General features: G+C 37.3%; 1 protein-coding gene across 1 annotated transcript in view; it reads right to left on the minus strand.

Moving 5' to 3' along the window:
- Positions 1-13,067, minus strand: part of LOC121872350 — a gene marked incomplete at its 5' end in the record, with an annotated part of 69,971 nt that overhangs the window by 43,622 nt on the left and 13,282 nt on the right. The window contains 2 exons of the mRNA XM_042375066.1: positions 6,003-6,129; positions 12,864-13,022. Coding sequence (XP_042231000.1) covers positions 6,003-6,129; positions 12,864-13,022 — 286 coding nt within the window. The remainder of the gene's footprint in view (positions 1-6,002; positions 6,130-12,863; positions 13,023-13,067) is intronic.

Here is a 13,067-nt window from a genome sequence, read left to right on the forward strand (position 1 = left end):
GCCTACATCGTTAACTTGATCAGTATCATTTTTAATACCAATATCATTAACATCAAATATTCTTATGGAGACTTACTGGCTACCCTGGCTCTGGCCGCAGTGCCCAGCTGGAACTCTCCTGCATACTTTTGTCGGACTATCGCCTTGCCTGTTCAACCTGTGTCTGGCCACGGGGCCATCACAGTGAGCCGCCGACCAGAAACACCACCCTAGCCTCACCTCCTGCTCAACCTAGTAGAGAATATGGTTTCTGACTGTACAGTGCACTACTTCATGTAAGTACAGTATTGTGACTTAAGTTCCTCATAAACAGTAGAGATAACTCGCATTTTACGCGCATTTGATTTAAACTTTTTTCGAATAATTCAATTGTTCAATTAGTACCAAAAGCTAATTAACGTGCACCTATTTTTTAAATAACATGCTCAAGACAGTTTAAATTTGCCGTGCGTATTCGTCCAGTCGCCTGGCAGTGGAGTCGCGTGTGATGCCTGGTCAGGAGCTTGTAAGTTATTACTATAAAGTCGCAGTCATGTCATCATCAACGATTTTAATATTATTAATAATAATAATAATTATTATAATAATGTAATAATAAAGATTACAGGTAGTCCCCCACTTACGACTGCTTGGACTTACGTCCATCGGTACTTACGACTTGCTCTGACCTTACGAACGTCAGGACATACGACCGCGGCAGTTGTGACCAAAAATATTTTCAAATGACGCGCATATTTTCTATACCGAAATGTTTCTGTCCCGGGCTAGAGCGTGGCGGGCTCTGGTCGCAGCGTGGGTACACTCACTCAGTGGAGCGCTTAGTTGGTGTTTGGCTATCGTATCCTATACTGATCGCGCTGTGAACTTTCGTTATTATCGTATTTAATTGACTTTATAATGACTGGAAAGCATACAAGTGAGAGTGCTGGTGGTGCTCCAAAGAAAAGGAGACAGGCAATTACTTTTGAGATGAAAATGAAGATAATAACTCAGCATGAGAATGGAAAACCTGTAGCAACAATCTCAAGTGACCTAGGTTTCTCACACTCGACTCTATCCACTATTCTGAAGGACAAGGAACGTATTCGTGATATAGTAAAAGGAACAACACCTATAAAGGGAACTATAATTTCAAAGAAAAGACAAGGTCCTATTCACGATATGGAAAAATTATTGGTGATATAGATAGAAGACCAGATACAAAAGCGTGTACCCTTAAGCCTTTTAACCATACAGGCTAAAGCAAGAAGCCTGTTCCAAAGCCTGAAGGAGCAGGAAGGAGATGAATGTGATCAAACCTTTACAGGAAGTCATGGGTGGTTTGATAGATTTAAAAAATGCTACAGTCTACACAATGTTAAGGTGAGTGGAGAGGCAGCTAGTGCCGATGTTGGTGCTGCCGAAGCCTTTAAGGAGGAGTTAGATGAAGTGATTGTGGAAGGGAATTATATGCCTGAGCAAATATTCAATGTGGATGAGACAGGATTATTGTGGAAGCGCATGCCTGAACGGACATACAGTTTCAAAGGAGTAAATGAAAATGAAGTTATTTCGGATATTAGTAACAAGATAGTGGAGTTAGGTAAACAGCTGGAGTTAGAAATTGATAATGAAGACGTTGAACAGTTGGTTGAAAGTGTAGCAGAAGAGCTCAGTAACGAGGATCTTATTGAACTAGATGCACAGAAAATTGCAGAGGAAGAAGAGAGACAAAATGTAGAAGAAGAACCTGCACCCTCCAAAAAGTTTTCAGTGAAACAAATGGCAAAGGCATTTGCTACAATTAATAAAGGAATACAAATGTTTGATGGCATGGATCAAAATTATGAGCGTTACGCCAAAGTTGACAGAATGATCCAAGATGCACTTGCTTGCTAGAGAAATTTATAATGAAGAGAAAAACAAACTGTGCAGTCTAAATTGGACATCTATTTTAAGAAGTCCCCCAGTGCTGTCTCCTCACGCCCCACCAGTGCTACCTCTTCACTCCCTCAAGATGATCCAATACCTTCAACCAGCAAGTTTCCACAGTACATAAACCTGTCTGAAGAAAGCGACATTGATGACCCACCCAGCCCTGTCTCCTCCTCTGCTTCATCCAATTAATATAGTCTCCATGTACAATATCCTGTAAATAGAAAATTATGGGGGCCCCGTGTGCATTCAGCTGACTACATTAAAGGTAAGTGCTCAGTAACACCGTATCCATTCCTCATTATTTATTACTTTTACTGTACTGTATTTCATTGTAAATTTTTTATTATTTTTTTTTTAATTTTTTAATTTTTATTTATTTATTTATTTATTTATTTATTTTTTATTTTTTTATCTATGTCGGACTTACGACTAATCAGACTTACGACCAATCGGACTTACGACCTGGATTTGGGTCCCTAACCCCGTCGTAAGTCGGGGAGCACCTGTATTACTACTAATGATGAAGATAATGATGATAATGAAGTATTCTGTACAACAACTGTGACGAGCAAGCTTCCCGCGTATCACTTTCTCAGTTCACATGAGCACTACTTTTTCTCTGTGCTTTCATTTGCATTGCATGTTATCACGTACAGGTTGTACTTCTCTAGTCCGGCAACCTCGGGACCTGACCGGTGCCGGACCATGGAAATTGCAGTACCATGGAAATTCACCCTTTTCCTGGATAGATAGTGAATTGTGCTTATGCCTGGAAGCACTAGCACCACTTTCTCTGCGTCATGGTCTCTTTGAAGACATATTGAAGGGTTAAATGTCGTATAGTAGCTTCTCAAATTCCGCGAGTTTTTAATTCTTAACGTATTTTATTGAAACACACAAAAAATAAATAAATAAAAATTTTGGCGGCGGAAACTTGAATTTCGACGGGTTTGAACAGCCCGCCAACGTGCAGGCGACGTGCATAATCGTGTAAACAGCGTCATTTCTCTTATGTACAAGAGATTCATTATTGTTTATTACTGAATGTCTTTTTTATCGAATTAATGTTTATGTGTGCAAAATGAGCAATAAAATTCATTAATAATACGTAGAATATTAAAACACACGAGGAAATGACACAACAATGTTTTCGTTGATTACAAAACCAGTGACTGACTGGTTCTACATATAAAACTGAAGAAAATAAGACCTTGGTTGTAGCTGTAGTAAAATTAATATGGTTGTTTTAAGTAATGTTATTTAATGTTAATAAATGGAACAATAGAAGTAGCTAACGATAATGGTAAAGGAAAAAGAGATCGCATATGTAAGTGCGCATGCGCACACGTGAAAACATATCGTCATTACATTACATAAGAATATGAAAGCAACACTTATTTACTGTTCATATATATTTTAATTAATGTTTCTGAATTTGTTTTTATTGAATTAATGTACGTGTGTGCAAAATTAACAATACAATTTATTAATAATACGTGGAATATTAGAGGAGACGAGACGGCTGCCGGCATTGTTTATGTTAAAGCTTACGAAACCAGTGACTGATTGGTTCTACATATAAAACTGAAGAAAATAAGACCCTGAGTTTAGCTGTAGTAAAATTAATGTAAAAAATGAATATGGTTGCTTGAAGTACCTGTAATGTTATTTAATGTTAATAAATGGAACAATATAAGTAGCTAACCATTAATGGTAAAAAAAAAAGTGAGACTGCTCGTATGTAAGTGCGCACATGTGAAAATATATCGTCATTACTCTACATAAGAATATGAAAGCAACACTTATTTACTGCTCATATATATTGAAGGGTTAAATGTTGTACTCTGTATAGACAAGCAGAGAGAGAGAGAGAGCAGCCGAACTGCCGGATGTAAACAAACCTTAATTTCCCGTGGCTTTGTTGTCGGTTTTTTATGGGGATTAGCCCACCCGGGCATAGGTCACTGACCCACATTGGGGCCTGAGGGGCAAAAATTTAATACTCCTGTAATAATAATAATAATTCAGATAAGTAAAAAAAAAAAAAAAAAACCTGCCTATCTACCTATTGGACAAACTAAAATCGTTCCAGACCACGGGAGTTTCCGGACCACAGAATGCCGGACTAGAGAGGTACAACCTGTACCTTTTTAGTGTTAAACGCTGTTTCCCCATTGAGCATGTCTGGAAAACGTCCATCTGCTTCCCCTGGGGCGCCTAAAGCTAAAAAGGAACGAAAAACTATCGCAATGGACGTGAAATTAAATGTGATCTCCCGCCTTCAGAGAGAGTGTGTGTGTGTTGGAGGTTGGCCGCGTGCTTGGTTTAAGTGAGAGCACTGTTCGTACCCTATGTGGTATCTGATGGTTCCCCTAACCTGTACCATTTACACGTATTCTTATGGGAAAATTATGTTTAATTTACGCATTTTTTAATAAAGCGGTGGTTTTCAAGAACGTAACACCCGTGTAAAACGAGAGGTGGGTGTAAATAGGTATACCTGTATATTAGTCCATTAAGGTATTATATAAGTGGCTATTCGTGGTTTTGCCAAAATTCGTGCCATTTCTTGGAACCTATCCTCGCAAATGGTAAGGGACTAAGGGTCTGCTGTATACAAGGACTTAGACTATGATATAGTTGGATTTTAAGCACTGTTCTGTAAGTATGGTATGTACATAGAATGTGTTCCAATTTATGTTCAAATCCAACTTAAGAACTTCCTCAGGAATGGAACCCATTTTTAACCAGGGGACCCCCTGTATATCAAACACCCTACTGAATCACACCTCAAAAATTCACTATAATACTAAAATATAATACAGTACAAGTACTCTAATGTGACTAAGAAATAAAGAAAATATAATATATCGTAATAATATAAAATAATAAAAATGACAAGTGTGAATTGAATTCTGTGGGAAAGTTGGGAGGTAGGGTGAGTGGTGAGCTGTACTGACCAGAAAATACAGTTCTTCCAGTATCATGGCCCCTTTAAAACGGCAGTACAGTATACAATTTCACCATGACTCCCATAACATTTCGGTTCATTTGGTGCTGGTTAAAAAAAAATTATCATAAAAAAATAATTTTCCTGAAAAAAATAAAATAAAAATAATCCACACTCGCCCCCACACGAGTTATTGTGTCATTAAATTCCCGATGCTTTGTTAAAATAGCACAAAGAGCTGGCCAACCAACAGCCAGGGAAGGATTGATTGATTCGGTAAAATATCTGGCAGCACAGTCTGTGGCCACTGGACACCAAAAATGAAACTTATAATTTTGAATTATGATATGAATAAAATAAAATCCTATTAAGTTTAATTATCAAAATTAAAATAATATAATAATCTGTATTTACAGGTATATACGTATTGGATGACAACCAGATATAGGTTCCAAGAAGATTCATATAGAGTAGTAATGGATGCCTGAAGCTGGCAGGACTACAACCCAGACAAACCTCAAACATACAGTTCATGTAGTAATTAAACATTTACTTTTTTTTTATCAGCTCCTCTTTATCTTGGTGATACATATAATGTAATGAGCCTTTAGGACCAGTCTGCCCTGGAAATTGTTGTATGCTAACGAGTTATTGCTGAAAGTATTGAAGGAGTGAAAATATTTAAGAAATGGAAGGGCAAAGTAGAGTTAAAGAGCATGAAAGTGAATGTGGCAATAGAAAATTATACAGGACAATTCAATATTTTAAGTGTTCTGTAGGGAAGAATAGTGTTCCACAGTACAGTATAGTACATGTACAGTAAAGTACAATACTGCTAAACTACATCATTAGAAAGAATAATAATTATTTCCACAGTACAGTACAATACAACACTCCTAAACTACATAATTGGTAAGAAAAACATTTCCACAATACGGTACAGTACAGTACAGTACAGTACAGTAAAATACTCCAAAATTACATTATTGGAAAGAATAATGTTTCCACAGTACAGTACAGCTAAACTACATTATTGGTAAGAATAATGTTTCCACAGTTGAGATTTAATAGTGGTAAAATTGCAGGCCACTAAACAATGGGTAAGATGGTCATACATTATAATAAAATTACTTACAATTCAAAAGACAGTCAAGAGGTGAAGGGCCAGACTGGTTTGCACTAAAATTGGTTTCTGTTCCCAATGTTCCAGATAACTCTAAGTTGGAGATTGTTGTGTCATTGTATGAGGTCTGCAGTGCCATCTGAAATAAAAAAAAATAATTTTAGCAACCATACAGTAAGCCACTTTAAATAAATATCTACAGACTTTAGAGAAGGACATTGTTTATCCACATGTACTTATGAATCTGTCCTAGTTTGCACATATGTGTTTGGCACAGATATACAAAGTATCTTATGTACAGTCAGCAAAAATAGTTCTGGAACAGCTGGGCATGACAGATTTCATAATGAGCACTAAGGCTCATGTCTTCTCAGAATGATTGGTTGTGAAGTGACGCATTATTTCATAATACTGTACTGTAATATACAGTCGGCCCTTAACATACGCGAGGGATAGGTAACAGAGATACCCGTGACTGTTAAAAATCCGCGTATTTTTGCTGCCCCCCCCCCCCCTAAAAACACCCCCCTGGCCCCCCATGACCTTATTTACCATATATACTGTACCTGTGTGTAGTTCGAGTTTTTAAGACCAAATTTTTTGGCCAAAAATTGGGAGTCGACCTCTAAACGGGTAATAGTTTCATTAGGTTGAAAAATATTTACCAGTAACTACCAGTAAACAGTGGAAACGACGCACTACCAGCTGTGAGTGTCGGTACAGTTGCCAGGGCAGATCTCTTGCGTCATCATAGCAAGCCCAAAGTAGCCAAATGCATGGTATGGTAGCACAGGACGATGTAAAACATAAAGTATTCATTTTTAAAGTTTATTTGTAGATACATAAACTTTTGTTCATTACATTTGAAACATCAATCTTTGTTAATTAAATTTGAAACAAAAGAAAACTATGATACCGTATTTCTAAATACCAGGTATTTTCATTAAAATATTACATCACAAGTATATTTTACCTTAACTGTGACTCAATGAATATATTCTCAGAAATAAATATGGAAATGTAATATTTTTGCTGAAATGACGTACGTATTACAGTGGAAAGTGGGATAAAATCATGACGAAAACAATGACTTTCGCTTTCTTTCGTTGTTCAAAAGATTTTACCGTGATCGCTTTTCGAAGGGTTTTCAGTTAAAAAACTGTTGTATTACAATAATATTCTATCCTAATTCACTTGAATAAATACTACGATATCATATTTCTGAATATTTTCATGAAAATCCATCAAAATAATTTTCCTTGTCATCGTCTTCAGCACACAGTTGCCAGTTTCAAGATTTTCCGTTTAAAATTTAAAGTTACCGAGTATTTCTTTTCCCAAATCGTTTTACAATACTGTAGGTAAAACAGTTTACTATTGTGCAAACCCCACAGAAAAAAAAAATTAACAAATGGAGACACCAAAAATGTAAAAAAAAAAAAAAATGCTGTGTCTGACTTGCAACACTGTTGGTAGGGTCAGATGGTTCTAACGGCATCCTGCCAGTACCCGGTAATCAAATTTATAACAGTGTCTAACCTCAATTGCTGTAGTTTATCTGATGTAGGCAATATGAAGTAAAAAATACCAGTTACAGTGAGAAATTGGAAGAGAATAAACAAGAAAGATGTCATTGGGCTATTTTTGGGAGGAATGAGGGAGGGAGTACCAGCTGTTTGGTCTGTTTTGGCGGGAGAGTCACGCAAATATCCGCACTGGTATTTATTTGGTGTCTTCTGTATTTTTAAAAATGAATACTTGAAAATTAAAAGTACCGTAACATTGTATTATAGACAAACTTGTCATATTTCTGGAAAATAAGAAGCAAGAAAATAAAAATATACCGGTAAACACAATTTCAATGTACAGTATGTTAAAAGTAAAGGCTGCTTAAGAAGGGCTGATGCAAAAACAAAGCCTCTGCGACCAGGGCTCTGCCGTATCAGCTGGACGGTACACGTGTTTTTCGAATTGTTTTCAGTTAAAAAACTGTTGCATCACAAGTAAATTAGGATAGAATATTATTGTAATACAACAGTTTTAACTTTAAATAAAAACGATTCTAATGCTATATCTTTGAAAAGAAGTAAATCATTGCTGTCCGCGATATTCACTTTCCATTGTAATATGTACAGTAGGGTTTCACCAATAACGTCTAACAGGTGCCAAAGCCGTTATTAATAAAACATTATGTGTGACATTAAAATTCATGTAAGGAGTTTATTAGGTTGCCACCCAAAATTTCTAACACTGTTCACTGAAATAAAAATAATTGTTATTCAATCATCAATATAAAGAGTTTGAGTAGTATAACACTCAGCTTGGGGGAGTTTTTGAGGTGCTTGGTGTGATGATTGTTCCGTATGTGAGGGCCACTAACACTTGCACTGTCTTTCATTCTACAAGCTAACCATTTCACAAGAAAATGCTCTGTTATCACTAACAACCTGTTTCTAACACTTTTATCATTCATAGCTTGCCTTGCATTTCGATCACTACCGAAATATTTCTTAGCCAGAGCAATACTCTTCTTGGTCTCCTCTAAGTTCCTCTTAATATTTCGCACTGTAGACTCAGGACAGTTCAATTTCCTCACAATATCAATGTTCCGTGCACCACTTTCAATGAACTCAATAATCTGTTCTTCATCCTTGACTGAGTAGGCACGCTTCTTGTGGCTTTGTCTCTTAGCTTTGGGGTCTTTTTTCTCATTCACTTTAAAAGTTCCTGGGTGTTCAGGTAGCAAATCACTCCCTCCACCACCTCCCCTAGCCCCCATAGGCAAAAATGCGGAAGCCATTATTGATCACCGCCCCTCTCAACCACTGGATATGGAGGCGAAAATCTCACATGTGGGCGCAGCGCTGTATTCCACGGAGCGTGTGTGAGAGTGAGGCGGAGCGGACAACTATGTCATCAACATGGCGGCAAACAAACGCTATCATTGATGCACTCAGATGCTTCCTGCGAAATTCGAAATATCCGTTATTCAAGAGAATCCAGACGTTATTATCGAAAATGGGTATCTATTGTAACTTGCCATTATTGTCGAAAACATTATTGTGGAAGTCGTTAGTGGCGAGAGCCTACTGTACGTCATTTCAGCAAAAATATTACATTTCCATATTCTCAGAAATAAATAGTAGTTTTGCTAAAAAGTAATGTATTTCAATGTAAATTAGGATAAACTACAGTCAACCCTCACTTTACGAGGTTAATTCAACCCACAGGGTACCACGGAAAGTGAGAAACGCGTAAAGTGAACAACATAACATATGGGATTAATTGAAATAGAGACCGGGCCGACTCCCAAACTCCACTTTTTGACGACACACAACTATGTTGTAGTAAAAATTTTATCTTAACTTTATGATGGTATGCACACACAATAAATAATTAAGAGAAATATCAATAATATTAGGTTTTTTAACACTTACATTAATAGAAAAGATGGCTGGGCACATGGGGATGGGGGGTTGGTTCCGAGGCAGAAGGCAGATTATTGGCCCTCACCTGTACCACTTGTACCACTATCCATCACATAGGCTTGCAGGGCCTCTTTGTCAAACCCCTCAAAGTCGATATAAGTCCATATCCTCACTATCACTATCACTGACTTGGGCCAGCTGTGGTGGGTGGCGGGTGAAGAACTCGGTAATGTTTTGATGACTGGGCGACCTTGTGCCCATCCTGCCAGCGCCGCTACCCGCGTATATGAGTAGATGCACCGCGTAAAGTGGAAGTCCGGTTCTGGCGAGGTACCGCGTAAATGCGAAATCGCGGATAGTGAAACCCCGTAAAGCGGGGTATTACTGTACTGTAATTTAATCTGCAATAAAACATCCTCATAGAAAAATGTTCTGATATCTCATTCGTTTTGTCATATTGTTTGATGCCTAGAGTGTTCGAGAACTTTTTTGCTGACTGTAAACATAACTTCCCTTACTGTAGAAACATAATTCTTTATTTTATAAAGATGACCACTTTTGACTAGTGCCCACCTGTAGTGCAACTGCACCATGGTAAATATAACACTGGTCTTGACTGCCACAAAATATTCATCTTTGTTTCCTTTTATTGGATTTGTTGGTCTGTCTACCTCTTATACCCAGGGTAGAAACTGTGGCATACAAAATGTAGGGAGGAGGTATCACAGAAACAGAATATAAATAAGGTTAGGTACCAACCTTGTGACAAAGGTCAGAGGAACCATGTGTATAATAATTATACAAGACAAACAGGTTCAAATTATTGTAAAGGTGGACAAAATGGCAATGTGTCTCAAGAAATTCACAAAATAATTTCCATAGACCAAACTCATGTTACAATAATAAAATGGGCAGGCAGGGTAGGCTGCCAGTCAAGTGATTTGCATGTAGAGAGATTGGTCATGCCAAATATCAGTGTACAAATACATCTCAGTTGACAGGTTTAAGTGTTGCTTGGGGGAAGCCTCGGATTGAGTGTATTGAAATAAAGTGGTCCCTCGGTTAACGAACGCTTCGGTTAACGAAATTTCGGTTAACGAATTACCTTCCATAAGAATCTTCAATTCGGTTAACGAACAAAAATTTGATTAACGAAATCCTTACGAAAATCACCTTTTGTTTTGAACATCAGCTGATCAGCTGAGGGGGTACTGTACTCAGCCAATTCAGTAATTTGTTCTATGTTTATATTTGTTTCCAATGGAGTAAATATCAATAAAGTTGTACTTTATAATATTTATGCATGTTTTCTATTAAAATTATTAGTCATTTTAACATTTATTTAACATATTGATAATATATGCAGTACAGGGAACTAGTTAGTTGTGCACTCATCAGATGCATGGGTCGGCCACCAGGCGTCAGTCTGGCTTTGTTTACAATTGAGAGAGAGCAACTATTTTGTTGGTGTCTTGAATATTTTTGCATTTTTCATTGAAATTATTGGTCATTCTGAACTTAAGTTAACATATTGATAATATATAGTGCAGTGCAGCGTTGATTTAAAGAAAATAATCTTGAATTACACCTCATGAACTTAAAATTTTATTGATGAAATGACGTCATCAAGCATGGGTCCCCTGAAAGGTGATTTCTCCTCCATCCCCTCTTCCTTCTCTTCTCCTTTCTCCTCCACCCCCACTTCTAATTCTCATCATCATCATCAACCAGGAGCCTTCTACATACACACCTCAAAGTAAATGCACTTTAGTGCATTTTTTTTACTTTGTATGTACTTTTCGGTGAGCTGGAACCAATTACCCAATATCCCACTGAAACAATGGATTCGGTTAATGAAATTTTCGGTTAACGAGCGACCTTCTGGAACGAATTGTGTTCGTTAACCGAGGGACCACTGTACAAGGCACTAAAAACAGTGAGGATAAATGGTGTGTTGAGAGTTTTCAACCAACAAGGGAATAATTTCATTAGGTGAAGGTACTACAAAAAAGGTTGGAATCCTGAGTGACATGGGAGTTAACCAAAGTCTAGCCCTCAAGAAGTCATTATGGTGTTATAGTGGGCAGGATAGTCATACTCTGGTGAAGAGGCCAGAGAGAGAGGATTAGGAGCAGGGCTGACTATTCCAATGTATTATGTAAACCTTGAAACAGGATTTGTGAGTGGTGAGGTGAAAATTAGTATAAGCTATGAACACTTCCTATAGCAGGTGTATATATGTTGTTAAGCAATGATTTGGCTTGAGACAAGGTGGTCTCAGAACTAAACATGGTTGAGAAGACTCTGAGATTATTGACAGTTACCATACAAATTTGTTATTGAGTGAAAAGACCATGCATGAAGTACCAAATATTTCTTGTGTGTGTGATGATGAGGTTATTGACACAGGTCTGTTAAATGTGTAGTCACCAGGGTTAAAGAGAAGGGATGTGGTGATGAGGATTTGGAGTTGGGTGATTTGTTTAATGAAAATAAAAAAAATTAATGTGGAACACTGTGAGAAAAAGGAGTTTAAAGTGAATTATCATCCTGACTTTAATAAAAATAGCTGCTTAAGAGTCAGATGAGTCATATTAGTTTGAGGGAGTGTCAGAATGGAGAGTTGAATGATAATTCACTTATATTCTATTATCATGATTGTGCATTAATGAAGAAATGGAGACCTGCAGATGTGCCTGTGCTCATTGGGAGGTAAAGAAACAGATTCTTGTTCCTAGGAGGTATAGAGGTGATATCATTACTTTGCCCCATGATTCCACTTTATCAGGACATTTGGGTGAGAGAAAGTCTGTAAATAAGTTGTTAACTCATTTTTATTGGCCTGGTATAAAGAGAGATGTATCAGAATATTGTAAAACTTGTCAAATATGTCAGAAAATGGGTAAGCCAAACCAAACTATCTAATCGGTGCCATCAAAACCCATCCCAGCTTTTGAAAAATCATTCAGTATAATTATAGTTGACTGTGTTGGACCTCTACCAACAACACAAGAGAGGAAATCATTACTTGTTAACCATTACCTGTGTGTCAACTCGATTCCCAGAAGCAATCCCAAAAGCGAGATCCATTCATGCCAAAAATATTGTGAGGGAATTAGTGAAATATTTTTTATGGATTGGATTGCCAAAGGTTATTCAATCTGATCAGGAGTATAACTTTACTTCAGATATGTTAAAGAAAGTATTAAAGGGTTTACACATTGAAAAAGTCATCTAGTGCCTATACCAACCAGAAAGTCAACGGTACTTAGAAAGAGTCCACCAAACACTGAAGACCACTTTGATATTGCTCAGTTTACATTAAGATATGCTGTATAAGAATCTATAGATTATAGCACATTTGAATTAGTGTTTAGGCATGTCACAAAAAAATAATTTACAGTTATACACAATAACTTTTATAAAAACGTGTTGGTGTACATACTGCTTGGAGGTCTGCAGCCTTTTGGGCCTGACGGAGAAGTCGGTCACTGTCTGCTGTGAGGTCCTTGGAGAAGACTGCAGGTGTCAGATGTGAGTGTACCCATGAGGCTACTTTTTCCTGGCTACACCGGCACACTATCTTTCTGCATACCTCTACACCCTTGACAGGCAGTAATAATACAATTATTATAGTATACTGTAATAC

Source organism: Homarus americanus, unplaced genomic scaffold (genome assembly GCF_018991925.1).
Source record: "Homarus americanus isolate GMGI-L3 unplaced genomic scaffold, GMGI_Hamer_2.0 scaffold20014, whole genome shotgun sequence".
Lineage (NCBI taxonomy): Eukaryota > Metazoa > Arthropoda > Malacostraca > Decapoda > Nephropidae > Homarus > Homarus americanus.